This window comes from Manduca sexta, chromosome 18, assembly GCF_014839805.1.
Source record: "Manduca sexta isolate Smith_Timp_Sample1 chromosome 18, JHU_Msex_v1.0, whole genome shotgun sequence".
Classification (NCBI taxonomy): Eukaryota; Metazoa; Arthropoda; class Insecta; order Lepidoptera; family Sphingidae; genus Manduca; species Manduca sexta.
Window position 1 is genome coordinate 14,588,748 of NC_051132.1, and position 22,572 is coordinate 14,611,319.

General features: G+C 34.4%; 1 protein-coding gene across 1 annotated transcript in view; it reads left to right on the forward strand.

Annotated features, from left to right (window-relative positions):
* The first annotated feature begins 2,082 nt into the window (after positions 1-2,082).
* LOC115440269 overlaps positions 2,083-22,572 on the forward strand; it is a 112,901-nt gene continuing 92,411 nt past the window's right edge. Inside the window, exon 1 of the mRNA XM_037440000.1 lies at positions 2,083-2,501. Within this exon, the coding sequence (XP_037295897.1) occupies positions 2,349-2,501 (153 nt within the window). The 5' untranslated portion in view covers positions 2,083-2,348. The remainder of the gene's footprint in view (positions 2,502-22,572) is intronic.

Consider the following 22,572-nt stretch of genomic DNA (forward strand, 5'->3'; position numbering starts at 1 on the left):
AGATTTATTTCTAAAATGCCTCGTGTGTAGTTGCATATCTATGAGAAAGTTTAAAGTTTATAACTCTCTATCAAATGTTAGAAGTTTTAGCGTCCCTCAGGGTAGGTAAAAACTATGTAAAAACTTATAAATAAGCTTTATTGACAAATCACGTAAAAACTTACAGCTACTCATATTCATTTGCGAATATCTCATCTATCACGTCATTTAAAGATTTGATAACATTACAGGGCATTCGTAGAATTATCCTTAATATTTATATTTTCCCGCCTTCTGGCTACTGCCACGTTCCTTTACACGCATTCGCGCTGTAAAGTTTGTTTTATATTCGTATCCTGTTGAATGTTAACATAAAATAAAAACTTCTGATTGTTTAATTATAACAATTTTGAGTGATAGTGGAATATTTAGCATGTTTACAGAACCATAAGGTAGTGGCTGGTAATAATTGTGCTAATTATTACGGCCACAGCCTCGCAATGTTTTCCGGCGTAATAGAATAATGTTTAGGCGGAGCATACATGAAATAATGTTACTATGATATAACTTCTAAATATGTATACAATTTTACTATCCTTCTTCTATAATAAATGAACTTTTGTGTCTACATTATTTCTAGTATGAGCATTAACAGGTCCGAACTCTATAGATTATTTTATTCATTTCTTAAAAATCTATATGATGCAATATTAACAAAAAAAACTATTTATACAACGGGATGTAAATTATAATTCAATAAACTATTTGAATATTTCCTTCTGTTTTCGTTTAAATACACATTAATAAGGTATAATTTGCAACAACATTGCTTATAATTATTTCTGGTACTTGTTGATTTTTTAACAAATTTAAAATAATTTTCGTGACTAATGTGAATTTCTCTCTCTCTCTCTTTTGACTGCTGGTAGCGAAAAATATTTAATGTAACATTTCCCAAACTATGGGTTTCGACCCATTTGTGAAATACAAGCGTATATTGGGGAGGCTGTGAAAAAAGAGCGATACATGGACCGACAGGACAAAAATCCTGACGGCCACTAACGGATATTTAAAGTATCTAAAATTGACGAAAAAGAGAGTCACGTATACTGGTCTTTTGCTATCCGGGGCGGACCTACCTATTGCTGGTCCCAAGCGCCGAGCGAGAGCAAAAAAGGGTTGGATTTCAATGTTCCCATGGTAAAAGCTTGTATTCTAGACATTTTGCCAGCCCCTAAAAGTGCCGCCAGGGGAAGCGTCCCTACCGCTCTAGCTATCTTATGCCACTGACCAGTTATAATAAAAAATGAGAACGAATACCTATATACTTACTTCTTATTGAAAAAGCAATCCTGTTATTTAAACACACGCATTTTATTACCGAAGAGGTAGGCAGAGGTGCAACTAATGCATCCACTGTATGGGAAGAGCCTATCACCATATTGGGCACGAATTCCAGACACTGAGCACAAAAATCAAAATCACTTAAGACTGACTCGGGATTCGAACTCGAAACTTCAGCACTGCAGTCGTACTGTAAAGCAACTATGCCACCGAGGCATTGGGATCATTCTAAAAATACATAAAATAAAGAAGACTATGTTCAAAGCAAACTTTGTAAAAATTACTTCATACAATACAAATTTTCTATAAACTATTCTATCCTTCCCACATTGCATCGTAGCATGGCAAATTATTTAAAATGTAACATTTTTTAATGGCAATACTAAAATACACTTTATTACAGATAAACAAGAAATTTTTTTTTATTGATAATACTATTCGGCCTCTGCAAGATTTTTAAACATCGTAATAATTAGAATCGATATAAAAATACTACTTTCATCAAATATATAATTTACCTACGTACAACGGAACGTTAAGAAGGATTAGTGTCTATGGTGTGATAAGCAGTTTATGATATCGTTTCACTATTTTATATATAATATTATTTAAAACATACACAATTCTTAATTTAATATAACTATAAATCATTTTATAATTTATTAATACGATTTAAATATTTTACCTCTGAATAAAAAGTGATTACAGAAAAAAAGTATATCAAAGTACAACTTTGGCTCCGCGTGTTTCCTTCCCGCGCACGTCATACGAGGTGGAAGTTGGTCATGGTCGTCCGCCAAACGGAAAGCCGCCATGATGGCTTTCTGTAAAGTACGCTCAATATGTAAAGTTTCGTTATTGTTTTTCATTAATTGTGACTGAGTGCGTGCAAAAATTAACCATGGGAACGAACTAGAGTGTGCAAAGTTCAGTTTACGGTCCTTTGGGACCTCCTGGAGGAGCTATAAAGTGTTTTATAAGTGCATTTTTGTGTCGACGCTAGCGTGTTTTGTTCTGTCAACAAAATGTCGAAGCTCTCGTTTAGGGCGAGGGCCCTGGATGCGTCGAAACCAATGCCCATATATCTCGCCGAGGAGCTTCCGGATCTGCCGGACTACTCGGCGATTAATCGTGCAGTACCTCAAATGCCCTCTGGAATGGAAAAAGAGGAGGAAAGTGTAAGTATTTTGCGCATTTAGGTGTTAAGTCATCGAAACTACTGTGTGTCCGCCATTACGTTTATGTTTCGTATTTTCTCCGCTAGGGGCGTAATAATTTTTGCTGGATATTATATTTTTTGAATTATTTATACTTATTCCATTAATATTGATGGTACAAATCGACAAAACATGGTTATATTTAGTAAGAAATAGGTCTGAATAGACGCGCCGCAGCATAACTCGAGTATACAAATGTTGTCAAAATTTTTGGCGCGTACACGCCGCATGGTGTTTTAGCAGAGTATGCACAAGAGTCGCGGGCGCTTGGAACGTGGATATGTTTCCCGTTTATAGATTAAATGCTTTGATATTTTCGCCCGTTTATGGATGATGAATGTGAAAGGCGTCTATAAATAGTCGGTTGTAAGCCGGCGATATTAACATATGTTGATTTGTTTACAAACAACTTTACGCCGGTATAGCATCACCGCAACGCGCACCACTATACTTCCTAACATTTTGTTTGCAATTATTTGCGATACAATACATTAAAAAAATTCAATGCCGCATATTATTATATGACTTTTAGACTTTCTTAATTTTATTAAACGAATGAATGTATGATATTTTATATTTTGAAGTGAATTAAAAAATTTTACAGTAACAATAATACAACAGTTTAAATTTTAACCTTTATAAATTATCTATGCTACGTTTAGTGATACTAATAGTAATTATAGAATAGAAATTTGATTCCTTCCTGGGTCAATGAGTTTTTTACTCCGAGATAAATACAAAATAAAGCTGCTAGTGTACAATACATTCATTTTCTATATGAATGCATTCAAACATTTTAAAATACTATTTATATTTATTATTACTATCAAAGGAGGAATTATGAAATACTTGTGATCAGGCCTGTTTTGATTCCTCACAGACCTGCATCTTAGCTAATATCTGGACTATCTCGTAACCTCTTCACTTATGTTTTAAGTTAGTAACCTAGTAACTTATACAAAATTTCTATCTTCAACTTGTATGTCTATATTATGAATAAATTCTGAAATGACTATGCTGGAGAAATAACTAACATGGCTGGTTAATGAAAAATCTTTCCGAACTTTAAACAATTTAGTGAATCCGAAACATGTTTGACAAAATATTCTGTAAGTTGGATGAACTGTTAGCATGTGCTTTGCGAGTGCTATGTAATAAATGTCAATGAAATTGCTTTAGGCCAAATAAAAAACATGATTAATGTTATAATATTTATTATAGTCTATTTGAATAAATTAAGCCTGGTGAAGATAGATGCAAATTTAATTGAAAGATAAGTTTTTTCATTCCACCGTTTAGATCTTAGGATTATGAGAGTAATTTTTTGCACACCATAAAAAGATTCTTGTGTAATTCAAAGTGCTTGGTTATTAATGAGTGGCAATTTGAATACTTAAGTTCATGCCGATGAATTTAACATTCTACATCGTATTTGCAGCAAATTCACATCCTTGATCGTATTTACAATATTTATTTAAATATAAATTTGAACGGTTGATGTTTGAGTTGCTAATGCAAGTATTGTAAACATTCATATCTATAGCAAATTCATGATTGTGATAATTAAGTTGTACACTAAATCAACATTTTGAAGATATATTGTGCACAAAACGAACTATTGTTTACTGTATTCTTTTGAGGAATAGTTGATATCAATTAATATTTTATTGCCTATATGAAATTAGAAAAATTCTTGTTCCATAGTTTTGTTGCAAGTGCTTAAAACTTAGCAAATCACAGTTTCCTTATTGAAAAAAATGTTGTGCCATACTTGGAGATGTGATTAGAAAATGTGATAATTAGTAATGAGTTAATTATAAGTTTATGGTTGTTAATGACATAATTATTAGGAAAACTATTTTGAAGTAATAATTGGCATATATAATTAAAAGTTTAATACTAATTCTGATGAAGGACAACTCATTATGTGTTTGTACAAATATTTGTAAGGACTTGGGACATAGGTCTGTATTTTACATTTAGTCAGGGAAAAACACCATTGTTTTCAACAACACAATACATATTTAACAGTAATTTACTAGTATTATTACGTATTTTATTAATTTTATTTGAATTTTAACTTATACATACTGAAATAGCACATGTTATATATCAGTATAAGAAACTATACTTAGTTATATTAAAGTACACCAAACATTACAATAAATATTAATCAATCTGACGAAGATATCTTCATTAGGATTTTTTACTGTAAATGACAGGCGTTGCGCTTTTATATCGGGATTGGACCCAAAATTCGACCTTGCCCGCAACATCCGAGGTCCACCAATAAAATATTCGCACGATGTTGATAATCTATGAGTCAGTTGTGCGCGTCATTGGCACTCGTTTGTAATCTATCGTTTACTACGGATAGCGAATTTACAATACGTTATATTTAAAAACAAAGGATTGGTAACATTTTTTCTTGACTGTAATAATTTACCTTTCTGATAAGTACATCGTAAGTGTAATGATCATTTTTGCTTGTGGTAGGATATATTTTTTATCCGGCCGGATAGCGACCAACGTACACAAGGTGCTAAAACCTGTCATAGTGGCACACGTAACTCGTGCGTTTTGGGATCAACCTATGTATGAGGTTCCAATAGGCCGGCATAATTGTGTCGACGGCGGAGGGGTAATCATATCTCGGCAGTCGACATTCTATTGGACACCACTCCACTTACCACGGGGTGCTCATTTTGCCGTGTCTTTAAAAAAAAAAAAAAACGAAGGCCATTTCGTCTTTTTATTGTCGGCTGGATTATCCCTCATATTATACTGGTTGTACGGCCTATAACTGTCTAAGTATGTCGTGTTACACCTGTACTGTACGTGATTTGTTCCCGTCTTCTAGTGCTTCTTAGACTACTGCCGCAGTAGTGTGCATTGACGCCATTGATAGTCAAACGAATAACGTTTTAATTCTTTATACCATAAAGCGTATTTTTTCCGCTATCTTAGATCACATATTTTTATAACGTAATGACGAAATGAGAAAATTGATAGCTTGTTGGTAAACATCACACCCCTGAACAGTAGCAATATCATTTCATCACAAATATTATGATAATAATGTTCAGACTGAACTAAGTGCTATGACAAACCGAAATGATTTTGCAGTAGATTGTCGGCAATAATAAGTAAAGCATCGGAGCTTTGCATACCCAGACGTATTCACATAGCTAGATATCTACTACCTTAGAGTTTTTAATAGATGATTAAACATAATTTTGATTTTTTTTTTAATTAAAATACCAGTAATAATTGAAATTTCCTTGGGTAAGCGGTTTGGAAGTTACCCGGTGTCTCCAATTACTTGCCACGCGGACACCGCGCGCGGCCCAGCGGTCGCCATCCGCGAAAGTGCTACACGTCTCGTTGGTCTGGCTTGTTTAGATCGTAGAGTTTTAAACTGTGTGACATAATCAGCTCTAAATACGATACATCCAGTGATGACGACGATCCTCAGTCATATGGAACCGACTACAGAGAAAGAGATGTGGTACACAAAGTTTATTTAGTACTAGATGTTGGTCAGACCTCTCCTGGCGGGATTTAAATTATTCCGGGATAAAATTCTTTAATCTGTATTCTCGACACGATCTATACGGCCATACCTCCAACATGCTGTCTAAATGCGTATCGTCTTGGTAGACTTATAATATTTACGAAAACTTAATATTCACAATGTTTTTTTTTAATTAAATTTCGCCATATTGTTACCAATGAATTTATCATTGGTAACTTTATACATACTCGTACATCAATAAAAAAGACTCTAGACGAACTAGTGTAACTTTGTATTGGCAGTGAGTACTTATTGATGTTTTCCGTGAGCATGGTGCACCGCCCTAACCCTCTCGTGGGGGAGCCCTCCGAACTATACGGTGTAGATTAACATTGCAGATGTAATTGAATGTGCCCTTTTGATGTCTACGGTGGCCGTTTTTCCTGAGGGCGAATCCGTGCGCTGATATTGAGATTGCTATTAATGGATTTCCAAAGGATTATTTTGTATCGAAAAACTAGGTTTTCGATAAAGCTTTGGAAAATATAATTTGACCAAATCAATCCAATTTTGCAAGATTTATGTTTTAGTACTTTTTCATTAGACTAAATATCCGACTACGTAAAAATAAATAAATATCTAAATACTTCAAATAGATCAGCATAATCGAATTAATTCAGTATTTACATAACCAAGTTTTGTAAAAATATGTTTGTATTCGAATTGTTTAGTGCATTATTGAATTATTACTATCACTCGTTTCGTCATTGTCCAAAACATGTTTATTATAGAGATATGGATGACGCCATCATGCAGATAAATACCGCGCAAGAATAGTGTTGAATGTGTAGTTTACATTTTTTAATCATACCTACATTAATATCATAGGCTAAATTCCAGATTCCGTTTTTCTGCCTGCCTGAGAGATGCCTCTTGCAATGTTGATATATAGCCATTTTTATTACTAACCATGGTTACCGTCGTTTTTCAGCTTTCTATTAAAATCTAAAAAAAAGCTAAGAGCAAGTTTTAAACTTACATTAATACCAACTTTGTGTAGAATATGTCACTTATTCCGTTTTAAGTAAAAATGCATAGCATATCTCTTAAACAAGGAATACAATATATCCCGCTAAAACATACCGATGCAGCAATTTGGATGCTAGGTTCGGTGGCATGCGCCGAGAATGCTATTGAGCAGCGGAACCTAGCGATTAATCTATAGCCAGGCATTCACTACGCTGTTTGCCGTGAGATCTTCCGACCTATTGGTTATCAAAGCTTCTATTAGCTTAGTATGAGATACCGTAATTACGTAAATTGACTGGCAGAGGAGGCTTGCATCAAATTACTAATGTATGCCTAAAAAACTGTTGCAGTTCAAAAGGCTCCAAGGAATATTCCGATAACTTCTGTGAGACATAAAGGAAAATTTTCGGGCATTGGGACTATAATAATATTAACTCGTAATGCTCTTGTATATATCGAGAGTACATTGCGTATAAAACTGACATAGGGTGACATTGTTGCCATGTTTGGTGGTCCGGTTACTTGGTAATTGATGGCTGCGTGTGGCCATCATCGATTATTATTTATTGCTCGGTTAAATCGATTTAGAACCTCGGCGGACTAAGTGCAATATATTGATTTTTATAGTAAATTTCAGGTAGGAAGCGAGAGGCCACGAATTCTATTCCCACGACGTTTGTACGATTAAGATATCGATGGCTCCTAAGTAAACTGTCGTATCTAAAAAAATTGCAATACTCACTTTTTTACGTGTCATTATCATGGTACTGTTTATTACCAAATCCATTAAAAAAGTTAGTAAATAAAGATTTTTAATGAACATTTTTTTTTCGTTTATTAACTTTTGAATTAAAAGGGCTTGGTAGTAGACAGTACCTAGATAACGAAACGCTAAAAACTGAAAATCGCTATTTTTCCAGGCGACAGTTTACTTAGGAGCCATCGAATTACGTGTCGTTTTCTGTCAAGCCCCTATCTCACAACTTAATACCTAAAACACATAATTAGGCTATGCGTATGACTACCATAGCCACACTTATGGAATGTTGTACAAAAAATGATTAATTTACATTATTTTTTAACGCGGTCATCGATACCTCAACATGATTGTAGCGGCTATCCAGTGTTTTTCACCTTATCGCATTTCTGAGCCGTAATAATCTTGATTAATTACGTCATTAGGGTGAAATTAATAACGGTAGGGGAGATTTGTTCGCGTCTTGCAAGCAGGCTTACATTGCAACAGTTGACAGGATTACGTTGATGATGGACAGTGTAATTTGTTGCTAACTGTAACTTGCCAGTAGTAGCTCTAGGTTATAGGTGCAGGTTTGATTTTGCTTATCGATTACTATGATATTGTGTAGGAAGTATGATATACAGGGTTATTTGAAAAACACTAGCAACCTCGCAGGACTAGATAGCTGACAACATAAACAACAATGTTGGCTATAAATGGGCTATAAATTTTTTTTCGCATAACATATAGGTATTGTCGTAGGAACATAACCGCTATGGATCATTCGGTATCCAGGCGTCTTCTCATACACTGTCTGTCAATACTTATAACAAAAAAAATGTACTAGATAATTTATGTAAGCCTTTATAAATGTAAATGTTAAAAAAGAGTATTTCAAATTCTTTAAAGATCATTGAAGAAACACGACCTTATCAAAAGATTTAAGTTTATATTTACAAGGAATGTAAAGAATTTTTAACACCGCAAAAGCATTCGCTTAGCATCGACTCAACGAAGTGACACCTGATTCATAAAAAAAACCGTATAATTTGACAACGGAATATTTTCATGTGCCACGTTGACGGATGATGGATACATAAATAAAGAACATCCCGGGAACAGAATATCTCAATTTGTATTCAACGGGGCGCTTCGTCACCGACCGGCCGGATAGAGTTCTGGGGTTCAATTCTCTACGACAAACGTGTTTCCTTGAGGTTTGAAAGTGGGAATTATTAAATAATAGCTAAAGGTTATACTTGGGTTCCGTAAATCAATACTCGCGAGGATTTCTTAGCCATGACATGTACATGATCTACATTTATTTTATTTTTCTGTGGCAAGGATTTCGCGTGGAGTCTATGCTATGGCGTAATACGGGCCCTGTAAATGTATTGTAATTCCATTGTATCACAGCGCGTGTATACAGGGAGCGAGTTGATGCGAAATACATACCATCTTTCATATTTAAAGGTTTTTTTCATTTCTTTATACATGGCAGTGACGTCAACGAGCAAGCCACATTGAGACGCCGAGGTAATGGGTGGTCATTACGGTTTCCGTGGAATGAATGGCCCTATATTTAGTGTGTTTATTTTAATGCTGCATCGATTCATAAGTGTTTTTATTGGACGGAATGTAATTTCAAACAATAATAATTCAGAGGTGATCGGTCGTGACTCGTGAATGCTGTTTTCTTTCATGTGTTTTCATTTGTTTTTTCCATTTTCAACAGCTATACCCCGATTATATTTTTATCGCTTACTCATGCTATGTATTATTTTTCGGTGTATCATTGAGAGCATCTTATCTGATATTAGAACACGTGTATCGTGAGTAAAGTGGATTTCCTCTCGAGTCTAGGCAGTTATCTGTGCGATGTTGTTGAATAAAAAAGTCGTTTATATATATATTTGGGTGATAAACTCGTATATTTGTATGTATTAAACTGGATACCATATATTTATTAACATTTTAAATATTTATGTAATAATATTTTCGTGATATTTTTATAGGTATCCACACTATTTTCTATATATTATGAAACAATTGCGTTATCGATCAAAAATAATAAAATTAAATCGACAAGTATGCTAACTTAAATTCCATATCATACAGAAGTAAGTAAAAATTTGCTGCTTAAAAATATTGTTTTATTTTTTAAATGTGCTTTATTACCTACTTATTATAAAATTACACATTTAACTTTATTTTTAAAGTATAACCATGTGCTCCTATTATTAGGAAATGGACTTCATTTATATTTGTAATCAGTTCAATCTGCTTAATTTTTTTCGTTTCGTCTCTGCGTCGAACGCGTCTTAGCTGTCTACATATTTTTATCAATATATTATTGGTTTTATATAGTTAATAACGTATGTATGTTGAACATTCGATTTACCCTTAAGTTCACCTTCGCCATGACCTTCGCTGTCAGCTGTTAAACATAATTATAAGTAGCCGTGTCATACAATAATACAGACATTCGCGTCTAGAACATTTGTGCTGCACCGATAAATATGTGTTTTGTTCTATAATGGTTATATTTAATAATTTTTAGTATGTTTAGAAAACTCGAAATCATCTTAATTTTTTTCCAAGAGGCACTTTCTATGTTATTACAATCGATTATAATATTCTTCCTATCTTATAGATGGAAGGCTAAGGGCCTTATAAAATGAAATGAATAGAGGTGAACCATATTTTTTAAGTATGCACGTATATTTTATAATTAATGTACAAGGTGGGTGAGATTTTCTGCTGCTGTGCTGGCTCTTATTCCTAGATCATATTTTTAGGTATTTTTAAAAGTTCGTACAACGACGATAACGCGTTAAGAGATACCTTTACACGTTGCATTAGTCGATATCTTTTTGAATGTACACTGTAGTTTATTCTGAAGCTAGTTAGTATTACGGAATAATCTATAAACAGTTGCCATGTTCAAATAATATGAGTACAGTAATGGCTGCCTCAGTGGAGTAGTTGTATTGCGTATGCGGTCCGACTATTGCGCTGAGGTTCTAGGTTTCGAATCCCGGGTCCGGAAAAGTGATATTGGACTTTTCGGCTCAGTATCAGCCTAGTAAATGGCAATACGCCCGCCTCCTATTAAATGGGACCTAACATAGCTAGCGAAATGGAGGTGTTACATCTCTGTCTAAGACTGAAAAGAGACAAAGGCGTATGCGATGATACGTATGTAGTACCGTAATGCATAAAATCAGAGCTGGGAACGCGCCACTAATTACAGGGATTAAACCTTTTGTCCGTCCAGCTAGAATAATGCGGGTTTGTAGAAATTATATACTTTTTAAATCTTTGTGTAGGATTATAAGGTATGCCGTCTTCCCACGATATTTTCCATTCCTGATCAACAGATTTAATAAAAATAACAATATTGTCATTCATTAACAATAAGAAACATTTTATTACTTACTTAAATGTATAACCTTAAGTAAAAACAAGACGCCACAAATGTATCAAAACCGGTTCAAAACATACAGACGTCTCAATCTGAATGCGCAAGAGTAAACGATGACCGGAAACTGTTAAAGCGCGACGGTGACGTAAGCGCGGGCACACCGGCCGATGTGAGTAAGCCCTAAGGTCGTCGGCACTGTCAGGCCGTCAGGTGCACGTGTGCGGCCGCCCTTCCTGCATCGACCCATCTGCTGCTAATGTAATAAATTAGTGTTACGGTGAGGTAATTTAAAGTGAGACGTTTAATGTCATTATTATGTCAAGGGTCTTTATTATGAATGTTTATTTGTGTTAAAGGCAATCGTTTTGTTGCTATTACTTTTTTTTAAAGAGGTTAAATGTTTCAAATATTTTTACATAGCTATCAGCATCGCTATTGGGATGATCTGAATATTTAATAAATATTACATTATAATACCATATTATTAACTGCCCCGGTGGCGTCGCTGTATTTCGTACGTGGTACGAACAGTGCTCTGAGGTTCCAGGCTCTCATCCCGGGTCAAACAAAGTGGTATTTGTTTTGCTGTTCATTCTGAGCTCAGTAGTCTCCGCATTTGAAAGTAATAATACACAAAAATATGATTAATATAAATGCAGAGTATATGTAAAGAGATTAACATATTATATTCTGTATTGTGACCGAATAAAAATTTGTGCTAAGCAAAGTAAATATTCTGTATAGCGTATAAAAACTGCAAAGTTTATGAACGTGCTCGCTTGGTCATTCAGTCGAAGTTTTAACTTTAAAAACAAAACCATCTGAACGGAATATAAATTAGTTCTGAACTTGAGCATACACTGATGTTCAAAACATTTCTTTGTTAGATTTTGCCCATGGCTTTCATTCATGATCTCGATTATAAAATATAAAAACGAATATTAACATGCTATTTGTAGAAATACTACCATACGAAGCGGTCCCTCGTGCCGATTTATATACGTGCGTTCGTGATGAATTTTCACATAATTCATTTTATTTCCGTCTTAGCTTCAAAGTGAAACTAATTTAGCTAACTAAGTAAGACTGTTATGTATGTACCTTAGTTGTTAAAGTGGATGGACTTTAAAACTGTAAAGACCACATCTATTTGCATCGGATAATATTGGCATGATATAACAAAGAACATAATATTGACAGGGGAAGGGCTAATTGGCCTAAGCAACATAAAGTATAGAATATATTTGGAATCAGAAACATACACTAACTACAAACATGTATAACCTAATGTCGCAAAAAATATAGCGTAGAACAAATAGCCTTTCCCACCTCGATATGGTCTTAAAACCATGTTCCCTTATTATGTAATATGGTGTAACGATAAAAGAACATTGCGTAACAATTTATTCCGTTTTCAAACTAGGTATGCTCTTTATGAGTCTAAAATGTTAATTTTATCAGTGGACGTATATTTTTAATGTTCTTTGTTGATCTTACACCAGAGATAATTTTGTAGAATTTTCCGCTGCAAAGGCCCATGTTTAAGGCGACAAGTACTATCAGCGTGTCTGTTTCAATATTTAATAAATGGAACGATAGTCGATTAAGCTGGGTGAGTATTGGTGGAACAGCGGGCTTAGAAAATTACTCTGAAACAAGTGACACCATGCAGAACATATCGACCACAACCTTCGGAGATTTGCGTATGTTTTAGGATTAAAGTCCCCAGTAATTAATCTATACGTCTTGTAAAAATTCGAATAGATCAGTTAATTAGTAATGGTATATAGTATTACGTAATTTGCAAGTTACACTTATAAAGATGTCACAAGCTTATGTTTCATTCATCATTAACCTTACCGCCAGTTGTAGTACTTTGTCGAGCCAGAATAAAAAATTAAAGAATTCTATAATGGCATCTCAACTTCCATTTATAGTACTTTTTTTTATTTTCCACGCGAGTACGGATAACGTATTTACGTTTTCCTATACCATAGTAAAAGTGTGCAAGCAACATAAATCAATTTGTCACGAGTAGTCTGGCGACTTGTAACGCAAATAAAACAACAACGCCCTCCGCGTTAATCTAAAGAGTTGTTTTTCGCGCTAGAATGCTGTCTGCTTGAATTTTGTTCTTTTGTTTTTTATTAACCCTTTGCACGAGTGCCTTTTAATGTGGATTCTGTGAAGTCAAAGTTGTGTAAAAATAGAGAAACATGATTGGCGTTTATGGTAAAAAACGTAGCTTAAATGTTTTGAAGTGTACGACTAGCATCTTCCACTTTGATTTTAAATGTTTGTTTGATGGTGAAATGTTTCGGCTTTCATATAGATTACACCTAATTTATTTTAATGTGCTACGGAAGGAATGTATATACGCTTTTTGATGTGGTTATATTTAATTTTAATACATATGAGTTTAGGTGTTTTTATTGTTTCCACAACATTTTATATAAATAACTAGGTTAATAACGTTTTTTCATTATATAACAAACAACTTAAAAACACTTTAGGATATACTAAAATAATACGCGTAGGCGTTTCATATAGATCTTGCTATTATAAATCACTGCCAAAGTTGCTTGGATACGCTAAACTTCACCCTCGCCGCCTCCCTGCTATCCGCTTCGTGTCTGTCCTGACTCCCGATGTACGGCTCCCAAAGGATGGAGTAAGTTGGAAAACAATTATTGAGTATCGCAATCACGATCGTGTTGTGCTAGACAAAATTTTGGCATTTGTTGAATGTTCCCGTATTAAGATTAGATGTACTTCGAACTAAGTAATATTTTTATGGCTTATATCTTATCTTTTTAGTATTATAAACGCAAAAGTTTGTGAAAGAGTTTGAATGTTTGAAGCTAGAATTTGGCACTGATCGACTGCTGAATTTACACATAGGTTATTTTTTTTTACCAGATAATTGCTTCACTGGAAATAATGGAATTTTTTATCTGATTTTTAAGTAGATGGGCCAGACGTATAGTTAGGGCTATGAATTTCTATAGAGTTAGGGAGTCTTGTAGCGTGAAAGGCTTTTAACGCAGGCAAAGCTGCGAGCAGCACCTAGTTGTATGGAATATGACCAATGGGGCGATATGGTGGTATTTAAATGAGCTCCGTAAACAAAAAGAAGAGTACCTCAATCTAATAGTGTATAATTAAGATGCCCTAAAAACATGAACGTCTTATAACAAACGTTTGTTTAACGAATATTCCCAAGTAAATATGTCAGAATATTATTCAATCTATTTCCAATGTTATAAGTTTAGCCTAGTTCCCAAATTATTACGCTTTATTGCTAAGCTAATAGGGACCATTTTGTGTATTTAAAATATTTTTCGCGATTTTTATGAATAAGATTTTGCTTGTCTGTTACTACACTCAAAGCTCTATGTCGCCTCTTTGATCAAATACCCGCATAGTAGGTTCTTTATCCACAAAGAATTCGGGTCGTAACTGTAAAGAGTACGCATGCGCTAATTACGGTTAATCGCATATCGTTATCAGAGTACATAGTTAAAGGTGCGTTTATTTATTATCTTATCATTGTAGGTGTTATCGGTCACATATCTAATAAAGTTTGGATGCTTTGTGACGTCATCAACACATCTATTAATGTAATTATGTGGCCATGAAAGTATTAACAACAATTGAAGTTCAACAAACTTTATTTGAAATTGCAACCCGTTGTGGGTTTGGGCCTATGTTATGAATTGTTTGTCATTCGGTGACCTCGTCCTACGAAAGACAAATCGTAACCAGTTTTAAGTGCATTTTATTGAATGTTTTGTATGCTTTGAGTAATCCAACTTACACATTTACGTAATATTTCGTTTAGTGGTGCAACTTATTTATCAAATTAAAATTACGTTACAATAAATGGGAAATGTTTTATGTTATTAATACTGCGATTAAACTATAATTAACATTTAATATTTAAATAAAACTTCGTTGTGGATGTCAATTGAAACTGTCGTAGATTGAATCGAAATCTTACTTCAACTACATTTCGGACGTAGTGTCCTTTTCAGTAAGCAAGAAAAATGTTTCATGCCGGTATTAATCAAGTTTGTGATTTCTTAATCTTTTGGGGCTAAATATTGCCATCCATTTTATATACTATTTCGATTTTATTTTTTCATACTCTATGGTCTTTGAATGACGAGACGAGCATGCCGATTGCCTGATGGTAAGCGATATAACCACCCACAAATAATAACAACACCATTCAGAACATTAAAGTACTGAGTGAGAAGTGTTTCAAAGTTCGTTGAATGACTGAACGCTCGTCATCGTGAGACATAAGATGTTAAGTCTCATAATTACTAGCAATTGCCTTAAAAGTACCATCCTACATTATAGTTTCCACTACAACCCTACCGTTTTAAAGCAGCTGTTTTCATCGAAAATGGTTATTAGATTTTAAAAGGTATCGATCCATTTACGGCTTACATGACTAGAGGCTCTTAAAGTTCTCAATAGTTGGAGAGTTGTGCCCGTTTAGTGAGCTGAAAGTTGGTACAAGGTTGATTGTTACTTGCTGTGTACGTTATTAGGTAAAATAACCAATATCATTCACCTAAAAAGGTTGTTAATTCATTAGAATAGGTCAGTTATCAGAGAATGTTTGCGCTATACTTTTCTTTCTGAAAGACTCACTTTCATAAATCTATTTCAATGAATGTCTATAGCACGTCACAGTGAATATGATTGACAGTAGTTTGAATAATCTCTTTAATAAGCCTTTGTTATTCGACTTTGTTCATCGTATCGTGATCCCTATACGGCAGATTTTGTGTATAAAAAAGTGGACGAGGCTTGTCCAAGCTCACCCCTACACGTGAAAATACGGATGCAGGATACAAAAGAGCAACGTTCAATACTAACCCTTTGATAGATTTTTTTTATACGAGAGTGAAATTTTTGAATTCCACGGCGGGCAGGTAGCGTCCTAATTAAAGTCCGGGGTTTAAAAGGGATTTAAACTCGAAGCTCCGCCATAAAAGCCAACGAACCAGCATTTACGAAATTGCTCGCCGCTAAATCCTTCCTTATTAATAACATTGTATAAATGTCACTTCTCTACGTTTTGTAATAAAACGTTGAATTGTTGTACTTTGGGTTGAGCCCGTACATTTGCATGATGAGTTTGATGGGTTATTGTAGGTACTGGCAGAACTTTAGCTTCATACTAGCTTTTGGCCGCGGAATCGTCTGTGTCATAAAGTTCCTGGGATATAAAGTAGCCTATATCCTTTCCAGCGCATCAAACTACCTCAATACCAAATTCCATCGAAATCACATGCCGCGGGGGATTTTGTTTAAATATATTTTTTAGATCTTTAAAGACCAACAATTCTGTCATACTTAATTGTTGCGTAACTTCAACCGTTTACGCTGTGAACGCAACTTCTTTTCTCAAGAGGTATAATTTTTCTCCGTTTTCGCAACATTTTTCGTTTATACTCCGTTTGTATTGATCTTAGGTGATGTTATATAACCTATAGCCTTCCTCGATAAATGGGCTAAGAATTTTTCAATTCAAACCAATAGTTCCTGAGATCGGCGCATTCAAACAAACAAACTCTTCAGCTATAGTATACATTGGTTTCCGCAAGCTGCTACGCTCGTTTGAATACTTATAGCACTCTTAGCTAATGTAATAATTTATATTTATAATGTTAGTGTATTTAACTATACTAATTGAGCGCTACTGCATAACGTACTGTGGAATTCGAGTAAGGTTATAAAAGTCGAGCAATAACCAATCAAAATTACCTATGAATGAAGCCGCACGAATTCGTTATACTGAATAATCTGGGCACCGTAATGTTTTCATCTTAATCCACCGGAGCGTGTTACTTTATTGTATTTCATTTGTAATTAACATTTTAAAGTTCACCGAGGTGAATGCGAATTTCATGGAGATAAACCGTCCATTACTGGTTGCTTTAATGGAAGGTGAGGTGGAAAAAAGGGCTTATTCTACCGTGGTGGCTGTTAAATCGTATGTTTACGTCAAAATAAGTAATGTTAACTTGCAGGGACCCTGTGTGTGGAGCAATTTGTTTTACGATGGGTGCATGTTTTTAAACAAGATTATCTTGTATGGAGAAGTTTACCGTGTAGGGTGGGTGTGCGCGTAAGAATTTCTCATTACCAAGGTTTGTTGTTTACTCTGTAATCGTTACATACGGATATAAGTATACATACTTGAATCAAATATTTTTTGTTATTGTCAACAATAGTCTTATCAGAAATAAAATTACCATTTTATGAGTCAACAGTAGTTGTAAATAATATTTGTCATCGTTGAGGAGGTATCTAGTCTAATATATTGATGGATAGGTCATTCTAGTAAGACATAATTCCGGCACCAAAGGGAGACGTTGGATCTCTATCTACATTATTTCGATGATTATATTTAATTAAATTGTATGTACAGATATAATTAAATATAGACATTACTAAGCTAGGTCAGCCACGTGTACCTTCAAGCAACTTTGCGCGTGTATATTAGTAATGACTTAACCATGTTGTGTGATCGACGTCGAAGTGATGGCAATCATTATCATGTTAGAATCCTTCTGGCGTAGTAACTTGATGACTAATGCGTTTTGCACGGGCTATTTATCCTTCGAATGTTAATGGAATAGGTATTTTTAACATGTTTTATGACTGCCTTCGTGGCGCAGCGCAGGATGAGAGGTATGTTGGACGAAAGAATGCTATTATCGTACTGAGGTATTTCTCGTATGATTGATTAAAGTGTTCTGGTGGTAGGATATATTTTATATACGCCCGGATAGCTTCTAACGTACACAAGGTTTTAAAACCCGCTTTATTGGCCCACGTAAGTGTGTCGCGGTCCGTGATTAGCCTTTGTATATTCGATTTAGGTCGCAACAGCTTATTTTTATCATAAGCACACGCTGTGGGTTTTTTCCTTACAAATCTTACTAACCTTAAATAATAAAATAATAGCTTTTTCGATATTATGAGATGAAAATATGTTCTGCGGACTATAAATGTCCCATGTTGTACTTCTGCCTAACTCTCCGGCGATAGAGGCGCAAGCGCATGTTATGTTAAAAGTAATTCAATTTTTCGTACGTTTATTTTTAATACATTTACTTGCTACGTGCCTTTAAACGTGCAAACCACAAAAAAAAAAAAAAAAAAAACAAAAAATGTAGATACCGTACACCAAGACGGAGTAGGTAACAAGAAAATCAGTAACGCGGATGTAACTCGTCGGCCTTACCGGCAGCCGGCAGGCGGCAGTCGGCGGCTGTATCGCCGCACGCCTCCGAGACAGCTGACGCGGGCATTTGTCGCTGAATGAATGCCGGCGTGAGTCAGCGCGTCACGTGGCCGCTGCCGTGCTCTCGGCCGTCATAGAGTATACGTGGTGTAGATGCGAAGTTCGAGAATGTGTTTATAATATTGGATTTAGTAATGTCGTCAATAAATGTTGATATTTTTTTTTATCTTTAGCATTTGTCATCGAGTACTCTCAGGTTATAATCCGTACTTAGATAAATTTACTAAAATAGTAATTATATAAAAAAGTTATGAAGCTTTTTATAATCAGGTTAGTAATTTTTTATAAGTTTCTAACTTCTAAAAGAATCTTCAATATTCACCGACAATTTCGTTATGGTTCCCTCCGTGCTATCACAGCCATTGTATTGTTAAAACAAATCAAATGCTTAAATAGTGGTCTCATTCTCGAGTTAGCAACATCAACTGTATATTTTCTGGATTTGTTTTCTGATCAATCAATTATTCATCCCGCCTCGATGATTACGCGGCTAATTATGTCTACCGTGAAGTGAATATCGATAACACTGCTCATTATAATTATTCAAAGTTCTCTATTTTGTTTTATTTGTGTACGTGAATCTGGCACATTTCGTAAGGCGAGTGACAATGTTCATTCGGTCATTTAGTTATTTTAAATATCATATACTTTATTCATTACCGACGCCACTTGTAATTGAAATGTGTGCACTCTATTCAAAACGTAATTAATAACTCTACTACGGCATTATCAACGCAAACCGGACTTCACAATTGAGGTGGTGATATCACTCGTAATGTGCCCACTATTTACGCGATAACGATTCTTAAATATGCATTAAATCCAGTGATAATTATGTTTCTGACAGTTTGAAATTGATTCTCGGAATAAATTCTAAACATTTTGCGATTATTCGACGTCAAGTGCCTGCTAGATATTTTAATGACCATAGATTTGCGTCGAGCAAACGGCCTGAACCATGCGTTCCATACAAATACGGCGCACGAGTTAAGTAAAGCGGGCGTTTGCAAAGATTTACGAATAATTTATTTAAAAAATAAATTTTATGTTTTTAAAATTTTATACTAGGGTAGTTCCTTAACTAAGCAGTTTTCTTAGTGATAATAAAAGCAACACTTATGCAAATATCCATAACTAACCATTGACACGGCTCCCCTTATTTGGCAAGTTCTTTCCTAAGTAAGAATTTGGCTTATACGTAATTTCAAGATGCTCTCGAGTGCAAAACTTCTTTCCGTTCTGACACCTTCCATACACAATATAATGATACATAATATAAATTTATATCTCAAATAAAACAATCATTTACTTTAAAACAGATAAATAGAAATAACATTGTATTAAATTACCTTATTTAATATTCCTGGAACAGATGTTCAGTAAGGCAACAAATGATTTGTGTTTGACATTATTCTTTGAACTAAAACTGGTTCGCAGTTGCGTACATAATGCAAGCGGGTCGCAACCACCCGCCCGGTCGCCCTTGATCAATGAGAACTATTTATTGTTCCACCTTTGTTTATTGTTCTTTTTTTTCTTGAGCTCTTTTCCTTGATCACCTCAAATGGGGTCTTCAAAAAACATGCTTTGTATTGAAGATACCAAGTACCAGTTTGTCAAATGTTGGTTGCTACTTTCTGTGAACATTTGAAATGCAGTATTTCATATAGGTCGCAGGAACACTTTAGATGCAGGCCGCTTTCTACAGGTCCTTCTGGAAATATTTGGGGGAGGCCTATGTTCAGCAGTGGATTTTATGTGGCTGATGATGATGATGGTGATTTCGTCATTGTAAATAATCGTAGAATAATAACTATTTCTTTAGATGGTAACGCTATATGCCCTACAATCAGGCAGTAAACAGAATTTCTAGGTTCTACTGAAATATTTACAATACTAACCTAATACAAAATTGTTAGTCCTCGTTTTACTTTATAAAATATATTATCGTAAAATTGGTAAAGGCTTTCATTCAGTTAATATTAACGAAATTGTTAGAAACTTTCCACTTATTTGAAAAATACAATAATGTGTTTGCGAACAAATTTATATTTCAAAGAAAACTTTCTACAACTAGCCTTTGTCTTGTCGCTTGAAAGTTCCGGTTACAAAACAGAATTTAAAACTAAAAGGAATGCTTTGTACTTTGACTTATTCTAGAGTCTACTCAACTCATGATTCGCGGGTAGAAACAATAAACTTTAATATTTATACAGATGTTGTTTTAAATATATGTAAACCTAACCCTACGACAAATATTTGCCGGTTAATAGAAAAATAAACTGAATATATATGAGCATACAAAAGCTTTTGCGTCGACCGACATAGCGGGATAAAATGTATCGACTTAAATCCGGAGTCAGTTTGTCTTCGAAGACGCGTACGTTAAAAGACAGATTGATAAATCCAATAAAGAAAATTTCCATAACATTGCGCAATCTCCTCGTTCCGTATTACTGCGAAATAATAGTGAATTGTTTCTTTAGATTTCTTTGTCGTGCAAAGAATGTTCCGTTTTGCTTTGTTGGAAAATTGATTGCGACTGATAGCTTAGTTCTCGTTCGTGATTGTCACAGTCGTTAGAATTTCATCAATTTCGTCATAGTAATTGATCTATAAATGACAAAAAAGTTATGTGTTACGAAAGAGTAACACAAGATTTTTATGTATAAAAATGAGGAAATTTTCAACTACACCGCTACACCTATAGCGAATACACCCAACGTGTTATTTTATTATTCAAAGCACGAATTCGATTTATTCATCGTTTTATTATAATGTACGAACGAATAACAATTTATGGTGACAGAATTGTACTGAATAAATAATGCGGTAATAAAATAAAATCAGTTTTAAAAGAATTTCATATTTAATAAGTTTCCATTGCTTTTGTTGGAATTTCTCATAACGTAGTCTCTGTTTTGTATTTTGTGACGTCGGTATAGAGTTGTTTATTCATCAGCGATTTTCGGATAGGAATATGCTCAAAATGTCGCTCTGTAACTTCTATCATTTCAGATGTGATTTAAATTAAACAGAGCCCAGACCCATTCTGAATCCTATTAACAGATAGAATTTACAGGAGGCATGAGTCAAAACGCATAATGTTGACTTTATTCCGTATCTTCCTTTAGAAGTCATCGTAATGCGTATGGCAGTGGCATATCACGGTAGGTATAGACCGACAATAACAGGATACCTTAGTTGCCTTGACAAAGTTTTGATATGAATGAGGAAACTGCTAATCTATTATACTATACCAGTACGGTAATAGTCTAAATTTAATGTTAAAACAACGGCTAATTGTAAAATAATAAAGATTTGTTTCAAAGATTTATTTCAACACGTTCTATATTTAATTAATCTTGCACAGCTACATTTTGGAACGAAAATGTATTTGGCGAAGAGCGTTCTTTGTGCGTTAAATGATACGAAATGTTTCGATTAGTAAGCCAAAGACCAAATAAAATTATTTTATCGTCTAATGATTATTTACATACAAATTTTTAATCAGTACCATCAACGGCATATCAGTACGAATATCGGTTTAATTAAAATGATATCAATGTAATTTAAAGTTACTTCCGATTATGTATTGATTTATATTTGTTATAAATCAATATATGTATAATTTATTTATTTATTTATTAAATATAAACTTACAGGAGTTACACCCAATACGATTATATTTAGCCAATTCAGATACAGATAGTTATGCATAGTTATTTCATATGGTCGATACATTATTGGTTAGAGTTTCTATAGTTACCCTTATGAATTCCGCCAGTGTACAATTAAAGATATCTATATTCCGCCCAACTTCATTAATTATGTTTATGGCTCTTAGCACTGGAGCGAATTGAGCAGTCTTAGTGCGAGTCGACGGGACTTCGAGCAGCCTCTCTCTTACATTGATTCGCAACCTTGGGTTCGGAACAATCAGACGCAATGAAGCCAACACTGATGGATTATTTAGTGTACCTCGGAAAACAATAATGC